General features: G+C 38.7%; 1 protein-coding gene across 3 annotated transcripts in view; it reads left to right on the top strand.

Moving 5' to 3' along the window:
• Positions 1-3,194: 3,194 nt before the first annotated feature.
• The window catches only part of LOC139135552 (uncharacterized), a 43,444-nt gene continuing 22,299 nt past the window's right edge, over positions 3,195-24,339 (top strand). Inside the window, exons 1-7 of one of the 3 annotated variants that reach the window (XM_070702997.1) lie at positions 3,195-3,511; positions 3,845-4,056; positions 20,930-20,998; positions 21,350-21,433; positions 21,788-21,859; positions 22,551-22,622; positions 24,194-24,265. In XM_070702997.1, the coding sequence (XP_070559098.1) occupies positions 3,863-4,056; positions 20,930-20,998; positions 21,350-21,433; positions 21,788-21,859; positions 22,551-22,622; positions 24,194-24,265 (563 nt within the window). In that variant the 5' untranslated portion in view covers positions 3,195-3,511; positions 3,845-3,862. Of the gene's footprint in view, positions 3,512-3,844; positions 4,137-5,465; positions 5,599-20,929; positions 20,999-21,349; positions 21,434-21,787; positions 21,860-22,550; positions 22,623-24,193; positions 24,266-24,339 lie in introns of those variants that run through there. The other 2 variants (XM_070702998.1, XM_070702999.1) reach the window with 2 other exon arrangements.

Genomic DNA, 24,339 nt, shown 5'->3' with positions numbered 1-24,339 from the left:
CCAAATTGATTGGATGTGTATAGATGTGTTGAAATTTCAATATTTTTCTTTTTAGGGCAATTTATGCCATTCATGGTCAAAAAATCTGTATTCTCTGAAAGGGCTTGTCCAATTTCTTTGAAATTTGCTACACAAAAACGATTATTCATGCAGATTTATTCAGTATTTGCTATCGAGAAACTTTCAAAGTTCAACCCCTTTTGTGTGTTTTTGTGTTGGGATTTGTTGGATAGATGGCATTCTACGTAGTGTATTGTTGAATGTTAAAACATGTGTTGCTGTTGTTTTTTGAGGCTGTTTTTTGAGAAAAAAGAATTGAAAATGCCTTTTTAAAAGCAAAATAATACATAATGACTTGATATGTTGTTTTATCATTATTGACGTGTTTCTACTTGTTCACCCATTCTTGCATTCATCATTGCAATAAAATGCTGTGAAAAAATGAAACTGATGTGGCCTGCATCTGTTTACCTTGATCTTAAAAGGCAAATACAACTTCCTGTCTTGACAACCATACCATAGTTTCAATGTTTTACCTAGTGTACCTGCTTGGTTTGTACGCAGGAAACAAGTAGAAAACAGGTTCTATAATTTCATAATTTTCAAGTGATCAGAATACAAAAGTCCTGAAAAGCTACGATAATCACAACTTCCAGTATAAGGGATACAGTCACTCTAAATGTATAAATTAAAATTAAAAATGTGCCGGATGTACTAAAAAATACAGAAAGTTGCTTTCTGTCGGTAAAATCTAAAAAAAATTCAAAATTTTAAAGACTTTTGCAGATTTTTTTTTACGCCTTTGTCTTCTTATTTATTTTTTTTTTATTTTGCAAACTAGTTTGAAGATTTTTTTTTTCCTAACTTTCTGCTCTGAAATTTTTTTTTTTCTGTTTTTGACCACCCCCCCTCCCAAGATCTAATGGTCCGTCGCGTAAATAAATAGGTCACAAACTATATTGCCCCTGGTTTCCGGTTCTTCATGTTCGACACAGCCTTCCAGGTCACAGAAAATTGCTTTGAAATATCGGGAAGCTCTCTTTCCTTGATCTGTTTCTTTTTTGCCATAGGTGTTCAGGGCGGGAAAATTTCTGGCGATGCACGGCGCTGCCAGTTTAAGAGCCACAACGATTACCAATAATCCCAGTTTAAATACTGCAATTTATGATAGTAGAAAATGGAAATGAAATAGGTGACCCGAAAAATACTACTGTAACCGCCATTGCCGTCGTGAAAGGTCAGAGAGTCAGTTGTCGTGGACGTACACATTCACTCAAGACGCATTTTTTGCGCTTGAATGCTCGACGCGGCAACCTCATGTTACAGGCCAAATCACAACTTGTACTACAAAATGAACGACAAAACGATTTCCATTGTGATATCTCGGGTGATTTTAAACGAGATAAAGCGTACATGACTCTCTCTAATCGCCGAAAAGTCGCATGCTAGATTTCTTCCTGTCAAAAGACATTTATAGTCATTCTCATTCCCGATGAAAATATTCAGTTATATGCCGGGAAGGGACATGCATTCGTCTTACGAGTGATAATGAGTTAGTGGATTTTCTCGAAGTGGGAACGATCAGCTAGGCCTCAAGCTATTACATTACGGCGTAGCGACTCTAGCGATGATGAGTAACAACCTTTTCAATGGTGGCATCGTGTCACCTCATTGCAGCGAGTCCAATCTCACCTTTATCCACTTTCGACATGCAAATGAAATGGAAGTTACACAACTTCATTATAAACGCGTCTGCGCATCATCAACTGTCAGATTAAATTAGGTCGTTGGTCGGTAGAATATTACCTTGTATGGTCCCAAGACAATCAGAAAGCAATTTTCTTAAGCTTGAATCATAGAAATTTACAAATCAATGCTGTAGATGCATGGCTTACGCAATGACTGAATTTGTACACCCTATGAGAATGGCATCTCTTGCCTTCAACCTCACAACGACGATACCAAACTCGGTACCTATTTTCTACACCATTTCTGCCACCTCTGTCGGTCAACGATGGTTTCCGCAACAATCTGTCGAATGCTCAGTTTCTTGTGGGTGCCATAGAAACCTGAAAGGAATTTAAGCATTCTGAAGTAGGCATTGTGAAAGAGCAAAGGGAGCCCACAGGGCGGTTCATGGAATTTTGAACGTTGGGGAGGGCCGCAAATTCTTTCCATTGCCAATCCAAGATACACATAGCAGCTTTTTCTTCTTTTCAAAAGTTGGTCAAGAGTCATGCAGCTAGCGATCATTAGCATGGAGGGAGCTTGGACAAGTTCTCGTACGGTCATTAAGGGAAGGGGACGTTTTGCCAAGAGAAATTACTTTAAACCAGAATGGTTTTAAAATGCATGAAGAGTCCAATTTTTCAAGGGGCCATACTGGTGTTAGAGATTGAGAGGTAAAAGTTTAGAAGGGATGGGAAATCTACAGAACAAGCATTGTAATATTATGCAGTCATGCCGAGTTTGAAAAAATACTAAAAATTAGAAGATCTGCCGAAAAATGAGTAAATTTGGACAGAAAGTGCGTACACATTCTTTGTAAAATTCGTCCCATAATACAATGATCAATCCACTTTTTTACATGCAAGGCACCGGTATTTTTTTTTTAATCATGAATAAAAGGTAGAATGTCACCATTTGCAAGGACGTCTGCAACAAGGAGATACTCCTGAAGTAATCGAAAAGTTTATTTTCCGTTGCGAAGTTTTGTTCCCCAAAGTCGTCCAGGCTTACCCAGAAATATTTCATCACACACGCCCTGTGTAGGAGCGCACGCGTGTAGACAGAATGCCACGGGGTTTAAGATAAGGACAGAGTACCGCGGCGAAGGCAGAAATGATGTCCTTTGTCAATATTTTGCTGTCGTATAGGTCAGTTGGATGAAAGTCTCTCTCTCTCTCTCTCTCTCTCTCTCTCTCTCTCTCTCTCTCTCTCTCTCTCTCTCTCTCTCTCTCTCTCTGCGCGCACACATCATAGGTCAAAGAGATTCCGGAAATGGTCTCCATCGTCATAGTTACGCGAACCGAAACGGTAGTTCTCGCAGTGCTAAAATATCACATATATTATCCTAATACAAAATGCCCAGGTCTGCATCACAATGATACGGAGTCTCCAAGTAATAAGATGTTAACAGTGCATGTGTGGCACTCAATACGTGCAATCATTTGTCAGGCCTGGGCTGTTGGGAACCTGGATACCTAGCTCTGCGGAATGTCAAAGCCTTCCTTTTAATGAGGCAAGGGGAGCGAAATGAAAGGAAACCATAGCTGACCCACAGCTAAAATAGACATTTGATGATTAGAATCCGTACACATTGTCAATAGCAAGGAAAAAAAGAGCTCCGACAATCCGGGTTTCGATACGATGACATCAACGCCGTAAAAGCAACTGAAGTGCGCATGCCTGGCAGAATAGACTAGCGTCTCATCTAAACCATCAGTTATAATTAAATCGTCATCGGCTGCGGTTGTATCCTGCAAGCTCTTGCATCCAACACCTTTCCAAGGTAATATTTTCAATTTTTTTTAATACAGCTTTTGGTTTCTCGTGAATTTCATAGTTCCAACTCTGCTGGAGTCGAGGACAAACGGTATATCAAATTTACGTTGTAAATTGTTCACCACGCGTCACATATTGGTGGGCATACAGCATCACATATGATGGAACGTCTTTGCGACTTGGCGATATTGCTGCTAATTCGTATATGATCACATGCGAATTCTATGTCGCGGTCCTAAAATCTGTGTTTGAAAAAAAAACACGAAGAGAAAGTACAAACATCTTTGCTGACCAGTATTGCATTCATTATATTTAATTCAAGTATTCTCGTACATTGCAGCAAGCAGACGAAGGGAGGATGCTCTATACACCTTTATTTACTCTTGCCTTGATGTTCCGATTCTTCTACGTGGCCATGCCGTGTCCACTGCGTTGCCGCTGCCACCTTAACAACTACGAAGCTGGACGTACGGTAGAATGCCATGATCTTGACGGCGACATGGACGCTCTCAAAACCATCCTCCACAGTCTCCCTGGAGATACCCATGCCTTGTAAGTATCCAATAGCGGTAATTTGAGGAGGAGAAAAGTCACAGCGAAGCCACGATACACATTGACGAGGGAAAAATTAGGTAAACTAAGATACGCTTTTCAGATAATATAAAAGACGTGTTGAAAACATCTGTTATGTCGTTAGCTGACAATGCCCTGTCTCGCAATTATACTTTCAATGCAGACAAAATTCTGCCCTATACATGTGAGTCGACGCCGTAAGATTTTATTTTTAGAACCGTTAACTTGGATTGTCGTGTAACTATCAACATACAAGAGGCAACGTTACCACAGAGAGACAGATCACTAATCCCTATAGAAATCTGAGCCCCCAACACATCAGCTCCTTGTGTTCAAGGTACACCGAAATCGCCGCCCTAGTTTAATCTATTCAGTTGACCAATAGCTCTGTTGATAAAAAGTTTTTGATTCTATTGGTTTTAAAAGCCGGTACTCTGAAACGGTAACCGGATGGTAGCAAGTCAAACTCGTTTTGTAGAGGGTGCTGAAACTTGGAATGTTTGATGGAGTTTCCTTTGCGTAAAACATGTTTCTCGTACAAGTCAGTGGGGCCCACTTGTTGTTCTCCGATACTTTTGCTGCAGACTTTAACTATCTTACTAATTCTGTTTCTGTTCTTAACATTTAAATTGCCATACCAGCAGACCATTGAAAAAGTGCAAATACTTTCAATAAAAGATTTATCAGGTCAAAAAACATCGTTCGTGCATTGTACAGGAGAGTAAATAGTGCGTAAACGTACTTCATTGTCAAAATATATGCTGCAATCTTGAAGGCCCAAATTTGTCGAGATAATATCAGTCATGGTATGCATGTATCGTGCCTTTGCCGCTACGATTCGAATCGCTGGTTAAGAAACGTTTGCATTTTACAATTGCTGATGCATATCAAGGTGAAACTGTGATTGCCACAATACAACGAACGACACTCCGACCTGGATTTTCATGTGAAAATCAAGATCGATCAAATTGTAACACAAAATTGAGTATTAAGAAATCAATACTGCATTCTTCGTTGCCAAGGATGTATGTATGTATGTATGTATGTATGTATGTATGTATGTATGTATGTATGTATGTATGTATGTATGTATGTATGTATGTATGTATGTATGTATGTATGTATGTATGTATGTATGTATGTATGAACGTACGTACGTACGTACGTACGTAAGAATGTGTTTATGTATGTATGTGCATATACATATTACATATTGAAATGATAATCGGTCCAGTTTTACATCACATTAACACTACCTGATCAATATTATGATCCATTGATACGTGCGATGATTGCTTTTCACTCTGGGGACGCTGGCATCATTAACAGTATACTAATTGCAATAATGAAAGGTCAAAGCAACCACTGTATTTTGCTGTACTTCATGAAATAAACTGCAAAGAAGGTCATAAATGTCCCCTCTTCAACATCTCGGCTGACTTTATTTTAAGCATCCTCAGTAACAATGTAGATCGATTAGGAATTGACTGGACAATTGATGTAACATGGAGCTTAAGCATGGTAATGTATAATCGTATCTAAAAATGTCATGTGGACCAGAAATTTTAGTTCTCAGTCCAACAAGAAACAGATATCGTTCAATACGTCTGTTTCTAGTTGAACTCAGAACCAGCTTCATGTCTGCATTACATTGTTAAATGCAACCACAGGATAATTACACTTCAGCGACACGGACATGTATGGTGCAATCGCATTCAAAATGTGATGCAGACCTGAACTGTCCGTTCAAAGTTCTTGTATGAGTTTACGGTTCGGGTTTCGTAAGTTCTGCTGGTCCTTTCACACAAAGTCAATCAAGGTGTGTAAAATTCACAGCAAATCCCTGTAAATCGACAAGATATGTTGCGGATTAAGTGCGATAGACGTAATTCCATCACCAAGGTTTTGCTCCGCACACTTGTCAGTGTTGAGTAGCCCTCCTTTCAATCCTATGGCTGTTGACCCCCTATAGTTTTTGACTCTTTGATTGAACCCCGACCTCATTTTTTCCGAACCCTCGGTTGTAAGTAACCCTGGTTTCTCAATGTTGCCCAAATTGCTGAAAGAGGGAGGGATTAATATTCATCTACGCCTCCAATAAAAGGGACAAAGCCATCCAGTTTTTTTTTTTTTTTATTTTTATTTTTTTTGATTTGTCAAGAATAAGAATATGAATACCTAGTTGAACTCAACATCTAGCGGAAGTGTTGCTGATCGGTTCGATAGAGTAAGTTACCTGGCCATGCAATCCGTTCATAAAGGAATTAAATCGGGCAGACACGGCCTCAGGTCTATACGAGAACGTTTGTCATCGCATTCCTAGTCCATTCTGTGTGTAAGGTGGCCTGAAGGTATATTTCGTCGACCACTATATTTAGGTCACGGTCAAGATTCCGATGACTGCTGACATGCTAACAAATGGCTAAGGTCACTTTCTAAGCCCAGTTCAGAATGTGTGATTGTGTTTCTGGTACACGGACGACGTAACCTAGCGGACCCGCCAACTATATTTCTGTGTGGTCAAACTCGACAAATACGACGAACACTAGAACAATATCTACATCAGTTTGTTCGTTGGTTGGTAGTCAGTGAAAGCATGCTTTTTATGGGAAAATGCCTGTGTCGGGCTAAAGAAAAGTTGTCCCGTGAATTGTGTATGCATTCAAAATGGCAATTAGCAGTTCCATTGAACAAACGAAGACGAAAAACAATCCTGCCACGTTCGGTCGATCTTTAAAGGCGACCTTTAAATTGATTTCTTAGAGATTTGATCAGTGTAATTATACTCCGGGATCGAAACGTATGCCTTTAAGAATTGCATCTCCTGAAAATCTGTACACCACCTGTACTTTGCTTTTGTGAAAGCCGGGTATTTACAAAGAGTGCAAAACTCTGCTGCACGTTTAATAGCAAAGGTGAAGAAACAAGAACACATATCTCCTATACTGATAAAATTCCACTGGTACCAGTCATAAGCGTATATAGAATTCAATTCAAGATTTTACTCAGAAGGCCCTGAACGATTCCGTGCCTAAAATACCTGACTTCACTCAATGAACGTAGTAATCTTTCCAGATTTCTCCGTTCAGGAGATGGATTATCTCTCAAAATTCCACGGACACAACTGCTGTTCTATTGTGATCGTTCATTTTCATATGCTGCCGCTACGTTGTGAACTGAGCTGCCTAGTCATATCCGTTCTGCATCAAGTATAGAAGTTCTCGCATCTAGACTAAAAACCTACTTTTTCGAGAGAGCTTATCCATGTGACACTGATACACGATTGGAACTGATTCGGGATAATTGGATAGTGAAGTAACGTTGGTTTAATCTGCCAATGTAAGCTCATAAAATTTATACACTTGTTTTATGAGTAATCTGCGATATTGCTACATTCGGCTATAGGGTACCTAACACTTTTGAGAAAATTGAACAATGAGAAGATCCTATTATCCTCAACTAGTTCCAATCGTGTTCTGTGTAAAGTGTCAGGGAACATCTTGATGGACACCGGATGCTATATAAATTTCTCATCGTATCGCATCGAAAACTAATCGTCACCAAAATGTACGCGTGTTAACCATGCAGATTAACAAATGACATGAACCATCGATTCTACGGAACAGAGATTGTCTGAACGAACGCTGCATCTTATCTTCATGACAGTCGATGTCCGGGCTATCGCAGGCAAACGGTTTTATTATCCAACATCAGGCACTGCACCTGGGCATTCTCAGCTTGCGATCTTCGTAACCGTCACACTGAGAGGGGCAGTCTTCTCCTGGTCCGGATGATCTCAAAAGGCAAAATCTATCTGATCAAAAAAGACGGGCATACTGACACTGGCTCTAACGTAGTACCGTGTGTCGCTATACCCGAATATGCTTCTTAAACCTCGTGAGGAAGACAGTGGTATAGGGAAATTGTTTTGATGAATGGGAAGCCAAGCGGAACCCGCTGACTACCTTCCCGTTGCAATATTAAACTTGCGTGCTTAGCTGTGCAATGGAGTGCTTCTTCCTAAAAATGCTGTCTTTCGGTAATTTACGATAATAGTCAAAATGTTAAACATTTTAACTGTATATGCTTTAAGGTTTGAGCGATCGAATGCACATCATCCTGACACAGAGGTGAGCTGCTCTCACGCACGAATAACTCAGTCACAGTGACATAGTAGGCTTTCCTCTAAGTTTCCGTTGGAGGATGATGAGGCCAATGGAGGCTTGTGTCAAGCGAAGTACTCTCCAATTTTTACGCGGCTGATTGATCACCCTACGGCATTTCATTAAATCCCAATATAGCATTCGCCGTGATATTTTCATCATGTTGACTCTGCATTTAGAGCTCTTTATGGCAGTGAACTTCTCGCGGAGACATTAAGACTCCGCCGTTTCCAGATGTGGCTTGTGGTGGCGAAGGTCCGGAAATGAAGGCGTCTGAGAACTCGTGAACTCGCAACACAGAAGACATGGCAAAGACCGTTTATCTTTCAAATCGGCTATCTTGTTAGATTTCTTTGCTTACTAGACCTACTCGATCGGATGCTACTACACAAAATAGGAGAAATCGTCCCTAATCAGCACTGTACTTCGAAGACGTACAGCACAAGACATTGTTTGGAAAATATTTTGAGGACTAAAGGGTACTAATCATTTGAAGTTCATTTGCACCTCGAGAATAGAAGTTTAAAAACTTTGCCGATACTTTGCCGACGGAATCTTCAAGGTGTTACATCTCAAAATCGAGAATAATATCGAGGGTCACCGTAGAAATTGACTTCAATCACGTTACACAATTACAGACACATACATTTGAAATTCAGAAATGACTCCTCGCTCTTTGTATTGCAGAGACATAAATTTTCAGTGAAACAAAAATATTAGAACTTCATGTGATTTACACGTTTCAAAATAACGCAAGCTGTGGACAAGCGAACTAATTTTTAGGTTTTTGGGAGTCCGCACATCTATCTCCAAGACTCATCGAACGTGACGTTCCGATATCATATGACCACGAGCAGTTTCAAGGGGGACATGCTAGTCAGTTTATTACAATTTAAGGTCGTGCGTGATTTCAACGCTCAGCTCCCTCATACACATGGGTTGTTCACTAACATGTCCATATATCAAACTCCCATAGCCCGTAACCACTGATGAGGTGGAGATATCAACCTAATTTGTCGGACTTGGAGCCCTGATGAAGGTGCTTTTTGTGATGCGAAACGTAATCAGATAACAGATCAGCGTGCTAATCAAGCCATTACTATTCAGTGGACTACACTCTTCGCCCGCGGTGCTATCACCATGCAAGTATCTAGTTAAATGAAATCCGCTGTATATAGACACTTGCGACGAGAACATTCTTCCTGGTGTACACACAACAAGCAAATTCTACTTCACAATTATTCCGAGCACGTCCGCAGATGAAAAAAAAAAACATAATCGGATTTAGCTGTTGGTGAACCTTATTTGTGAGTCCGATTAGAGGTTTCTGTGAGATCAATAACATGGTCATATTCACAGACATGTAGAGACGCCATTATGGATATACAGCAAATAAATAAGAATTTTCGCGACACGGAGATTGCAATGGCAAATTCTGAAAAGAAATCTGTGTCTAACCTTGATGGTTGTGATTCAAGCAAAATAGACAGTGTTCTCCAGACAGTCAAAATGTACAGATGGAAATATATTTATACTTATCCTGGTGGTCAATTTGAAATAGTGTCAAAATTTTTTTGGGTGCACAGTACAAAATGGTGCAAAACTGTTAAGAGAAAAAGTGTTTTCGGTCAAAGGTTACTTCAAGAAGACTTGAAGTCCCGTTACTTGAAAGATGTTGAAACCGCTGTGTAAGCAATAGTGCCGCTAAAGTCATTCTGTGGCTGTAACCTTCAGCATGCTTGCTGAGTAAAAATAATTCAGGAAGTAGGAGTAGAAGGTAATGAAGCTCAGAGGAATGAATTTCGTTTGCAAATGAAATGAAATGACAATTTCGAGAACTTTACAGAAATAAACCGTGTCAGTCGCAGAATGACGTTTCTATGCCAACAAATCGATGGACACGGTTATTGACATTCATTGACATCAAATCTCACCCAATATCCTGTTTCGAATGAAGAATAAAACGCTTTATATCTGCCACTGAAAAAATACACTTATTGAAGTTTTGGGGAAAGTAATTTAGATAAAACATATGTCGACAATCGATTTAGAGTCTATAAAAGTCGTGATTCTGTCTTGTTGACCAGGGACGAGATAACATTCTTGAATTGCCCGTGAAGACAGGCGCACGTTTTAATTTAACCACGGAATGCAAAATTGAACCCGGTCAACGGCGGCGAAGTCTAAGGGGATGAACAATTTACATCAATTTGGACACCAAGAAGACCTAAAATTGTCAAATTACTTTCAATTCATCAAGTATCTTTAAACCTAATTAAATACCTTGAGAAACCATTGACGTTACTTGCACTGTTCACGTTCTACTCCGGTTAACAATTACGCATTTGAACCCCAGATGAATATCATTGACTCCCAATTCAAATACGTCCCCAGCGACCTCAGTGTAAAAGCAAATACGGCTTTATAGTCTGTACAACCAGCGAATGATTCGAAAATTAACTTGTGTGTCAGATTTCAACATGTATGTGTGTATGTATGTATGTATGTATGTATGTATGTATGTATGTATGTATGTATGTATGTATGTATGTATGTATGTATGTACGTACGTATGTACGTATGTATGTATTGTTACGGTAGAATACTACACACACAGGCAGTGAATACGAGAAGCGCACTATGGAGTTCAATAGTAACCAAAATCATTTAATAGAAACTAAATACTCACAAATAATTAAAAATTATGCAAAAATTACCCTGCTTGGTCGAGAGCTTTGAGTGTTAACCAGTCCTTTTCACAAAAATTCCGCGGAGTGTGGTTTCAATCAAACCGTCCGGTCTTTAGTGTGACGTGCCATTTAGTACACAGTCCACAACTTCGTGTTGACGTTTGCAATAGCGGTTTTCCTCTTCCTCCGTTACTACTGAAGAAACAATCGTTGATTGCCCTGCGATATCGGTCCTTTTTTCTGTAACCTCAAGTTCTCTATACAGTCCGTTGTGCAGCATACGTTCAGATCAGACAGGCGTGTACAGCAATCTCAGTCAGACAGGCGAGCTCCTTTCAGATGTTGTGCAGTCCCCTCATGTATTTTGAGAACGTGTCTATATATATTAGGTATACACCTGGTCGGCATGTATGTATGTATGTATGTATGTATGTATGTATGTATGTATGTATGTATGTATGTATGTATGTATGTATGTATGTATGTATGTATGTATGTATGTATGTATGTATGTATGTATGTATGTATGTATGTATGTTTGTGTGTATGTGTGTATGTGTGTAGGTAGGTAGGTATGAATGTATGCAAAAATTACCCTGCATGCACGCATGTATGTATGTATGTATGTATGTATGTATGTATGTATGTATGTATGTATGTATGTATGTATGTATGTATGTATGTATGTATGTATGTATGTATGTATGTATGTATGTATGTATGTATGTATGTATGTATGTATGTATGTATGTATGTATGTATGTATGTATGTGGGGATGGGTGGATGGATGGATGTGTATATATATATATATATATATATATTATATATATATATATATATATATATATATATATATATGTATTTATGTATGTATGTACGTACGTACGTACGTATATACATACATACATGTTTACATTCATATACATACGTTTACATACGTACGAACGTATGACTGTATGCGTATGCACGTTTAATAGTGTACAAGAAGACAATTAACAAAGCCAAGAGCAGACAACGAATACATTTTGCTGAAAATAGGAATTAGTATTAGAGTGTATTGAACAGTTTTGTGTAGATACAAACTTAGAGACATCCGTAAAAAGTCATCATTAGCGTACCATATCGATTGTGGTTGCCATGCTTACGCGGGAACAAGTTTACTGTTGTTGCAAAGAACAAGCTGTGAGCTAAATTGATATGTATACATAGTCAAAACACAAGCAAACGTCGCTGGTAAGGATAGAATATTGAATAGCTAGAAAAGCATTTACCAGGAAATGAGTCTTTCTTTCCAAATGTAGAATAATATTCATGAGCTTAATATTTCCCCTATGGGGGGCTTTGCAATGACAATAGCAATGGTGAATATTTCGCCATCAATTTGAGTGGTTTTCTGTAGGGTTGTGAGACTTTACTTTCCACAGCATACTCGACAAATGTTGATTTATCCGATTCAACCAAAATTTTTAAAAAAACCCTTCTACTCGTAAGAGATTGAATACTGGTGACGGCAACTATTTGTCATTGAGCATGGCTGTGGTTGTGATCGAGTACACTATGTATCAGCTGATATCATCTAACCATTGTCGCAGTATTTCTGTTATTGGCTTATGATCCTTGAAGCATCACGCATTCATGCCGCATTCTAATGCAACGTGTGCGCATAGCATAATTACAGTATGCAAATGATGATGATGATGTTGATGACTCGATGATCATGACTTACTGTCAGTCATGTGTATTCATGTATCGCGGTAAGTGAACTACATATTTAGTATGACTAGTACTAAATCACATGACTTGTATCTCGCTTCTTCAAAAAAACCATTGATATAAAAATAGAAAAATAAATAAATAAATAAAATAAATAAAACCATAAATGATATAGAAACAGTTGATAAAGCTCGAAGCTTTTTGCTTCCTGTCTGAGCATATTTAATCGTTTGCTATTGCACAATGGACTTGGACAGTCCTAGTGAAAGTAGTTGTTGTGTATTCAGGGCGACCTATTTCTTTCAGATATCTTGCGCTTCCTTACTGTGTGGAGGGCTACTTTCAGGCCGTTATCTCTATAAGCTAATCAATCTTGTGTTATAATCTTGAAATAATATTATTTGCAACACGCTGTGCAACACACCGTATCACATATTGATGTATTGCACTGTGTCGCGCTGTATACTTGTCCCAGTTAGCTGGAAAACGCCAATCTTTGAAATTCGCTCGGAATATAGCAATGTGTCTCTTTCTTTCTTTTCTCCGTTTGCCAGAGTTCGTTTCCCTGGAGATGTGACATGTGTTAAACTATAATTATTTTAATATCCCCTAATTACTTATACTTATCGTTTGCCAAGATACTTTGCGATTACCTCAATATGCGTGGATTGTATCAATGAGTGCATATACATTTAACATTGTAAAAACTGTTGCGGTAGACCATGTAATCTACGTAAACACTAAAACTACACGTAAAGTTGACTAGGTTTGATTGGTTTGCAAATCAAAAGAACCCTAGCCTCGTTACCTTTAGGATATGAAACGGTGCTTATCTGAAGCTACCTTTTTGGTGAAGAATAAATATAGCATGTCCCTGTGGATGCTGTTTATTGACAGTTTCAATCGGCATAAACCAAGTGTTCGTCGGTTTTACCATAGAGTTCGTTTTTTTTTTTGATGCCGGTCAATCAGAATGGAACAGTTTGGAGATATATTACCTGGCTTCAAGTCGGCGAGTTGGGTTTATTGAAAGGCTTGCGGTCGTATGTTCTATTCAGCAAAACGAGCTCGCATTGGTCTGATCCGTTCGCGGAGAACTCTTCAATAGTTGAAAAGCCGCCTTGCGTGATATAGTAGCAAGGCTTCTTTGTCGTACACGACGCCATTAAGGGATTGGCACGATACATCTTGTAGTTTTAATTGACGCAGATATACGACGGGACGTCGAACTGAGAAACTAAACCGCGTCAGTTCGTCGAACTGCGTTATGTACGATCACCATAAACAGAATGCAACCAACTGTTACAAATATATATGTCTTAGGTAATATACTTCTTGTGTTTTCAAAAAGGCTGTCTCATTTGGTCATATACTGACTTGTATAGAGAGGGGAATACTGTAGAAATTGTTACGTGAAAGAAAACGAACAAAAGGTGAACTCAGCAGTTTCCTATGAAAAAGAAATATATTATGAAAAATAAAATTAATCACTAAGTCGAGGGATAGAATACAAACTGTAAAAGTGTACAGGCTACTTATCTCAGCTGGGACGGCAAAGCTCCAGTCTCAGAGTTGTATCAGCTGTCTTTAAGGTAATATGCGCCTAGAAAGTGAAAGACTTAAATTTTTGCTGAAACTTTCCTCAAGGAATCCTTCAGCCATTCTCTCTCAAAATTAAGAAAAAAAATCTCGAGTCACCGGACAAATTTCGGTACTAGAGAAACAAATTACACAAGATATTTGAAATTCAAAATGGCTGCCATTCCTGTGTTAACTCTATAGAGAAAAATAAAATTTTCGATCATAAAAAAACTATGCATGTGAAAATTTCCCTACACCAAGAGCTGCAAAATGAACACCCACAAGTGGCAGATCAGAAAAGAATGGTAAAAGTTTGACAGTCCAAATATCTGTCCCCGAGGCGCATTCTACCTTAAAGGACAGACATGTCCAAACTCAACCTGGCTATCTTGCCTTCCCGCCACTGTTGACTGGTTTGTAGGGTACAAATGTTTAGGCATTCATGTTGCAGAACGATTTGACGTTGTCAGGTAATGGAGATATACTTCAAAACGTGTAATTTGGAAGACGTTGTTATAATCGTCGACCTAATTACTTCCGGCATGATTCCAGCCCAGCGCAATTAAAGGTAATTAAAAGTCTTCTTAGATTCGCCCTCTAATCCTCTGTGATCATGATTTTTTATTGACTATTAGTGTATCTTTACAGTGGCAGCTTGACTTAGCAACCACAGAGATATTAAACGGCTTGGATCATTAATTTTCTAGCCATTTTTAATGACTGTTTTCTTTTGTTTCGTCGTAATTTATTGTCATTATTTTGACTTCTAAGTAACCCACCTCAGTTAACGTGAAAGTAGACCCTCTTCATCTGAAAACGTAAAACCATAGGACAAAATGGTCAGGACTTACAGTTCAATAGACGATGTCAATCGTAATTACGCCGTCAAGTCTATTTGACCGCGCTTATGACTGTTCTATTGTATTTGATGTGGAGTCGGCCCTGTGCAATCTCCGGTTAGAATGTCTTTATGACGGACATATTGACGTGCAATCGGCGATTAGCTATGATTTCGGTCCGGTGATTCGGATGTGAACCTGTTTGTCGACAGAATTTGAATCAAGGGGTCCCGTCATTAAAGGACGCAACATATTTTTCTTCAAGGAAAAATCCGAGCGTACCCAGTATTGATTAGACGAATCCGTCACAACAATAGAATAAGCTTATGCCTCGGATGCTAGAGATGGATCCATTTTGTACCACAGAGAAAATTTAATATCTGAAAAGTTTCAGCAACTCGACCACATGAGGATAAAGCATTCTTCACCGTTGAGGGGAAAGTAACTGACACTATGAAAATGTTTTGCTATCTTGGAGGTAAAACACGCCCTTTGAACTCGTTTCCGCCACCTCGAAACAAAAAAGGGTCAAGTTCGATGTGAAACATGACTGTACGCAAAATGGAAAATGCTTATTTCAAAAACAAAGCAAAAGAAAACGTAGTGAGTTGAAACTCGCCAAGTAGTGTTTTCTGGCAGCATAATGGCCTTGCATTGGGTATTGCAGTTTGTCGATCGAAATGTTGTGCCACTCACATCGAGAAAACACTAGGCTCGGCAGCTCTTCGTTATAGTTTCAGGTTTTGCCTTTGGGGTAAACACGTTTTCTTGCTCCTCTCTCAAAGTTTTGTTGAAATATAATTTATAAGCTTGGCAAACACAATCTGATTTTGCTTTTGTTTGAGAAATGAATTATAGTCCGGGCCAAAACTAAGGTAGTATGCGCCTCGTCAGTGAAAGACTTAAATCTTTTGCTTAAACTTTCCTCGATGAAACTTTCGAACATTCTCTCACCAAATCAAGGATAAAAATCAGGGGTCACCGTGCAAAATTTGGTACTTGAGAGACAAATTACCTAAGATTTCCCGATATTTGAAATTCAAAATGGCCGCCATCCCTATGTTAACTCTGTTGGGGAAAAAAAAAATTCGATGTTCGAAAAACTAAGAAGGTGAAAGCTTTTCTTACCCCAGGAGCTTTAAAATGAGCCCCACAAGTGATAGATTATAAAAGAATTTTAAAACTTTGAGAGTCCGAATATCTGTCCCCGAGGCGTGTTCTACCTTAATTTGTCGACTTTATCATTGTACATCACATCACACCCTGGCTATATTCATAAGTTGAACACTTGGCATTTTTACCTGAGTTTTTGGAGTGAAACAAGGCATTGTATTTTAGAGACAGCATAGTGGACACACATCAAAAGCTTCTGGTAAATGGAAAAGATATTCCAACTGTTTGGAAAATATTCATTCAGACTTTTAGTCTCAAAGAAAACATGTCAATTTTTCATTAGACCTCGAGTATCCCCTTAAATTGTGAAATACGCACCGTTAACATTTATAAACAATGTAATACTCCTTTTTTCGAAAATCGGTATATTATCACCATACGTCGTAATGGTATATTATCACCATACGTCGTAATGAGATAATATGTCAGTAATTGTTTGTTAGATTTCGCTCGACAGTGTGCAGCCGGTTGCCTAGACTCCTCTAAACAACGAAACTTCTTAATGAATAATCTTGTGAAGCAAGTCTCCGTGGCAACGACCATTGTCCAAGTTAATTAATGACGATCGCATGAGAATAATTTGCAGATCGTGTTTGTTACCAACCCACTTATATCAGCCATTCAGAAACCCCCGTCTTCCCTTGCTCACGATTCTTGGTGTTTTTCAAACCGATCAACAAACACCCAGTTTTCAAAAGAATTGATGGTTCATTGACCTAACTCATGTTTAAATCACCGGATGGTATTTGATAGAATTTGAAGAAGGGTTTTTCATGTTTAGTCAGTATGCCGGAAACTGACATTTCGAGCTATAATTCTGATGACGTATCCATGAACCTCTGCCGTCTTGCAGGATTTCGCGTACGCAGATAACACTTACACGTTAGGAAGCGTTCGGAAAAAAAAAAAACACATTACGCTCGACAAAGAAAACCCTCGCTTTAATTTCACGTTTCTTCTCCTGTCTCTCCCTATACAAACGAAAATTTGAACAACTTTAAGAGAAAAGACTGAAAAAAACAGTATGATTTAGGGCCTACATTATACTGTACACTTCCTGTCCGTAAACAACAAAAAGTCACATTTATTCAGTTTAAAAATACATTTAGGCAAAACAGTTCAGACACTGTACCTCAGTTCATTACCTATCAAATGCAAGATCAAACGTCGTGCTTGTTGCCGTAGAAATAGATGTAGATATACTCTGTCTTATTTACTTGAGGAAGACATTTTATGCGCCACAGGTATACAGTTTCTAACATATCATATCGACATAGAAAATGACGCTAGGCGTATTAAACATCAATAGAAAAATACCACATTTATTTTAACAGCTCGATTTTCGATCTCAACTCATCGCATTCACCGCCTTCATTGGCTGACGACTACACCTGTTACAACTACTCAGTTGGTCGGCCATTATCTGATTTTCTACTATCCGATACATCAACTTCCCACTGAGTTGAACGTGATAGAACTGAACAACAAGTCACGGAGATGCATCCTGCCCGCAAAATGCTGGGACGTAATGATGCAAACACGCCTGTCTCGTGAAGGCAGTAGCATTTCTGCGATTACAATGCTCTGAGGGAAAAACCACGGATTCCCGGAGCATTAATCTCTTTCGCTCTTAAATGTAACTCAGTCTGAGAGTACAGTCGGTCAATATGACTGAAAAAAACTTCGCCAGTCCTCGATATATGCCCCGATTCATTAAGCTTCCACTGGATTGCCGGATTTCACTAGTAATTAAGGCAGTAATATGAATCCCTGTGTATTTATGGTGTGTTTGTATGGGTGTTTATCAGTATATCTATTGCGGGACAGTTAGCCAGGTAGCTAGATAAACATAGGTAGTGGGTAGTTTGCTAGCTAGGTAAACATACGTGTAGGTAGCTATACTGGAAAGACAAACAAAGTCAATTTCATGGGGGGGGGGAGGGTTCAGTTAAATTCGTTTACCGTACCGTTGCCACGGTTTTGCCATGGAAACCGTGTATCTGCGCGATACTACGTGCAAATCACAGGTGAGATTTTGTTTCTCTGAATGTCAGTTGTTCGCAAACTTGTCAGCATTTATATTAAACGTCTGACAACCTATGTCAGCAAATTATCGAGTTTGGGGAAGATGTTTGGGGGAGGGGGTTGGTTCTTTCAAGTCATAATTATGTTGCCGGATTTTTGCACTCACTTACTTTCCTTTAACGAGAAAATGGGGGGACTTTGGTAAAACGTCACGAGTTTCGCTTCACAATGCAAGTGTTTTCATCATCCATTGTCACTCAGTAGGTAGTAGCTAATAGCTAGATGAAGATTTTGAACAGCAAGTTTCCGTAAATAAATACCCGTCAAAAGACACATAATGATGAGTTCCAGCATTTTTCGAACCCTAAAGCCAAGCTCTCATAAACGGGTATATAACCTGAAAATCATCGGTAAAAAACTGCTGTACGAAATGCGCGCAGCCTCGTTAATATTTTACGACTTGAGAAACATGATCCCCAGATGCCTCAATGAAACTGCTGGACAGAAAGAGAAATGGAGGAAATAAAAAAGTACAGTTAAACGAAGCTGATACGTCAATCAGAATGCCCTTGAGATACAGAAAGGGAACTGTGACTACTTCGAAAGTTTAATGTCACGCTATCGCCAATAACATTCATATTCACGGACTTAATCAATAAAGACTTTGTATTAGAACTATATCGTGGAGATTTCTCACTTCAAAGTTTCCAGAAAAGTGATTCTTGCGTGACTCTAGTATTTGAACACTACGTTTACGGTAAGGTTCACCCCATGTTGACGGAAAAGGGTTGGAGTCGAAAAGGATTCCAAACAAACTGTTGAAGAAATGTGCAGAGAAATTCGACATATTGTTTGCTTGTGGTAAGTTAGAGTTGAAGGTTGAAAAAATTAACTATTTTACTATGTAAAATTATCAGTAGATCTCTAAGGAATGTCAGTGAAGGACACGGAAAGGGAGAAAAGGAACAATCAAGACTCCCGAAGCTACATCAGTTTTCTTTGTAATTTGTAGAGATAAAACATCTTCAAATATATTCTCAAGTATTCTTAGAATACTACTCAATAACCGAAATAGATTATTACTACGTTACAATAATTTTTGTGTTTGATTTGCTGAATGAGTAGGCCTATATTTAACATTCCTTGACTTGTTTCATATTTTCCTACTGTATTCAAAAACTGGTAATATTACCAGAAACGTGATTTGTTGAATGTTCGACACTCGGTTCCAGTCCGCTGTTAGCAAACCCGTTTACACCTCATTCAGTATGGGTACATGTACGTGTACTAACTTCAATTTGAAAGTAGAGTCATGAAATTCATGTAGTTTAAAGGTATACGGTCACCTGTCATCTAAATATGCCCATATATGGTCAAAGGGGCGCTCCTTGGTATTCAAAATGCCCATGTGAGGACGCTGTTTTTAAAAAGCGGCCACTCGCTTAATATCTGTGATTGGTTACATTTTCTCTTTCCATGGTAACTGTGGCAAAATTGGAACAGGTGACAGTATACCTTTAAGGTCCTTCGATTTCTTTCATAATCCCTTGGAACTATAGACACGTTGACGTTTTTTTGTGTTTCCTTGCGAGTTATTTAAGCATTAAGGCACACCCAGCGACGGTATACCACAAGATTTTGACCAGCGATCGCTATCGCTCGTACATATATGTCGTGAACTGGTCAAAATCGAGTGGTATACCGTCGCTGGGTGTGCTTTAGGCCAATAAATATAAAAAATCTGTTTCTCATCCTCGCGCGCGTCAATTCAGACCCGCCACCTCAACCATTTTTTCTGCTCATGAGGAAATAAATTTAAAAAATATATAAACCCCAAAATACGCGACGATAGTGCATAACATAGTTATAAAACAGAATCGTAAACAAAATATCTGACACTAACACTCCATTCAGAACTGTACACCTGTGTCATTGTTATATTACGCTGTCAAAACTGTGCATTGCTGCACTAAAAGTCAAACCGCAGAACTGTTGCTATACCAATATAATAAAGCAACACTGCTGTGCATTTATCTCTGCTTGCATTCCTATGCTGTTTTCATGTTTTTCATGTTGATTGAAGAATAAAAAAAAATTAGAGTAAAAAAAAACCCCGCGTCACCGCATCATTTTTGAAAAGATGTCTGGGATGAGAAACAAACTCTTTATTTTTCTTGGCCTTATTGCTGTTGTATCATAACAGTATATTGAAATTCTATCTGGGAATGTCAAAAAAGGGTATTTACTGTTGCCGAGAACTCGCACGTGTGCCAGCCACGGTATATCGCGAATATACCATGGTCATTTCACGTCTCGACCAATCAGATTGCTGTATTTGCGTCATTAATATACTGGTATGACATAATTTTTAGTTGTTTACGGTGGCTTGCTTCTCTTATCAGTGAATTAATTAACTCCCAAGTGGACTGCAAAGTGTTCATGTAATTGCTTGGATTACGTATAAAGTTGTTTACGATGTGTTGGTCATCGCGAGGATCACGCGAACATACGGAGGCATTGTATCTGGGCAGTTAACCAGGTAGGAATATCATAAGGGCATTTAAAACGCCTAAGGTGAAGAGTTGTCAAAGCAGATGGCAATAATAATGGTTTGGTAATAAACTGTAAAATCAATAACATTTCTGTCTGTGTTGCTTACATTGACAGGAATTTGGCTCGTAACGAATTAAGACAACTGCCACGAAATGAAATATTTGGCCATAACCTGCGCCTGCTGTAAGTACTCGCAAAGTTCAGTCTGCACTCTAAACATCACATAAAGGTTTGGAGTATTAGAAAATATATATTTTCGGTATACTTTTCAGAATTATGCAAAACCTGTAATTTATTGAATTTGACATCGACACAGTCATCTTGAATACTCTGTGTTCCATTTGAATTCATGTCTATCATTATGATGTGCACTTTTTGAGCTCTGTTTTCAATAGACACGACCAGTTATTTAGATAATGCGTCACGGATCAATAGAACTAGGATGATCTCGATAGACCTCTTGTTTCGTAATAGTATAATCGGATTTTATATTAAAGCGATATAATTAGATTTTCTCTCTTTCTCCTATTTCAGGAATTTTGGAAACAACCAAATCGATGATATAGATATGGTAATAAATTCAATACCGGTGGAACACAAAGGGAAAATACTAAACCTGTAAGTATATGGCCTGTGTAAGAGATCCATGCATGAAGAAACTATTTTGGGGGGAAAAGCCGTGTCGGATAAAAGTAGGCCTACATGTAGGTCATGTTGACTGAATTCTTTGTCTTGGCCAAAAATACCCACTCCAGTCATACGTTCCCTGATATCTGGTCATAGGGTACAAAGCGGAAGAGTGAAATAGTGACTCATTTCAGCTTCAGTGTACGGTGCACGCTATTTTCATGCAATGGTTGACGTGAGCGAACCCGAGCTGGATCAGATACTCAGGCCCCGGGCCGCAACCGTCTTTCTACAAAAGTGCGGACACCATTGGCACCATTGACGTGTTGTATGTTGTTATCTTAGGCGTCTTCACGGAAACAAGATCGAAGAGCTGCCACACACGAGCCTTGGCAATTTTACCGCTCTGCAAGCATTGTAAGTACTTATCGTTACAACCGCTATTTCATGTTGGTGATGGTGACACGCAAAGAAGACGTATACTTGTTACTAGCCTTATGAAGAAATTTCATGAACCCTTGCGATCACTAGACGAGTAATTCAAACCAGGGTTTACATATTGAGAAGTTGCAGGGTTTTTTCATTAAGAACAGAGTTGCCAGGGGGATATTACAATCAACATCTTAAGGGCGTCGTGTATTTCCTACATGTCTTCTTTGAAAGTCTCCCACCTTCAGGGGGAGTTTTAATTTAGTGCTGAAGTTTGCGCTATCGAAAACTAGGTTTCTGATATGACCATATTTTCGTTACGGCGTGCAATATATTTTTTAGTGTTTGCCTTCGTCGATCTTGTTTTCTCTGGGCTACATGCTATAGATGGCGTTACAAGTACCGACAACTCCCCGACTAGTCAGAGCATATCAACATAGCTCGGATTTTCATCTACAACCCAGGCATCGTAGTATTAAGAGAGCTTAATCGGTCGAAGCAAATATAGATTGCGTTAAAAATGTATCTCATAACGCTATCTTCTCTAGCTTTGAGCAAATAGCCCCTTTTATGAAAAATGTGCTCTTGTCAGTTGTGTGAAGTTATGATCTAAAACGGCTCTGCACTGCTTTCTTCCCTTTCTGAGCTGACAGTTATTCTCTCTGAATTTGTATTTCAGAGATTTAAGCGACAACTTGATCAGGAACCTCGCAAACAATTCGTTTTCCAGTCTCCATAACTTGATGTCATTGTAAGTAACCATCGTTCATCTGTCTTATGAAACCTCTAGAAGCTTTACCGTTTGATTCATTTTCAAATATATATATATTACCCTTTTTTACACTTTAAAAAAACTGTCTCTCCTGAAATGGCTAATTTAAATGTTCAACTGGTAAACACAACCTGTACGTGAGTAATGAACGACGGTATTGTTGACAAAAGAATCAAATATGAGACAAGAATTCATCGATCAACAACGACGTTGTGAACTGATGTGTTTGTAGGGCTAATATTTTGCAATTAAACGAACCGTGATCAGAAGAAAGAAAACCTTTTTCCTATGACAAAATAAATGAAAATATCGTCAGAATGTACAGATGCAGTTCTTGTTACCTCGCGACGAAAAGGCAGGAAGAATATACTATGTGATGTCCAGTATTTGGACAAAATATACCTCTGCACATGTATGATATCTCGACACTACTCTCTTATCGTACTTTTTGGATTTACCTGTGCCAAATTGATGTTTAATTAGTATGTCTTCTTGTTGACAATAGATTTTGCCTTCTCTTTTAATGGCAGGCAGGGTTTCGGCAACATATGTCTTTCCTGTTTTTGTGTTTTTTGTTCTCCAACACAACAACCATTTGCACATACTTTGTTCGATGTTCGATCCAGATTTCACGCACGACACTTTATTTTCGAAAATTTCAACTTATGTGAACAAAACAAGTTTGCCATCAGTAGGGAGGAAAAACTTGCGAATTCACAGACATGCGCATTAATGTTGCTAAGCATTGTCTCCGACAGAAAAAACGACGTCGTGACTTGCAACAAGGGGAAATTATACCACAGAAAAAAATGAGATTTGTGGCACGATAAACTGCTCTAAAATGTCCATACAGTTTGGACCACCTCACGATGTCGTTCATTGCAACTTTTCATAAAATACCAATCTGTGAATGCCCGGACAAAGATTTTGAAATGAAGAATCTGTTCATGTAGAAAAACAGAAATCATAGAATTCCATCCTGAACTGGTTTAGGGCAAAACAGAACATAAATGATATTTTATGCCCTAGGGAGGGAAACAACTTGGTATTATTACACCGGATACAATCGGAGTATATGAAGTTGATATTTCCGTGATATTTGAGCTACGGGGAATAATGTTTGTTACGTGGTTCGTTATTTTCGTCTCTTTATATGACAAAATCATAGATACTGAATATTGGTGATATAACTGTAATTCTCAGGTAACCAACTAAAGCAATCAATGCAATGGAAAGTATTTACTGTTTTCATCGCCCTCTGTGAACGTAGACGAATCTTTGAAAGACGCTTTGCATGGCGGCAACGGAGTTTGTGAACACGACTATAAAGAGACGCTCAGCCAGCGCCGACGAAAATGACGTACGGTGACGGAAATTGCGGCGAACTTCCATTACATGGCCGCAATTACTGAAAGTATTTGCGCAAAGTTTTCAAAGTGTATATACGCATGACGCCTTTAGGGGGATGTCGTTTGACATCCCCATGCTGCACAGCTTAATTTACAATCCAATATATGGTAAAGATATCTTTTATTGCCTTTTCTTTACAGAAATCTCAGTTATAATCATTTGACAAGTCTGCCCGACGGGTTTGTTGAAAAGTGTCCATTTTTAGAGAGCATGTGAGTATGAAATTTTAAACAAGGCACGCCCAATGCACTAATGTTCAAGTATAAGATATGTTTGTAAGAGTAAA

Source organism: Ptychodera flava, chromosome 6 (genome assembly GCF_041260155.1).
Source record: "Ptychodera flava strain L36383 chromosome 6, AS_Pfla_20210202, whole genome shotgun sequence".
NCBI classification, from domain to species: domain Eukaryota; kingdom Metazoa; phylum Hemichordata; class Enteropneusta; family Ptychoderidae; genus Ptychodera; species Ptychodera flava.
The sequence above is the reverse complement of the archived record's forward strand: the minus strand, read 5'-3'. Positions and strand labels throughout refer to the sequence as shown.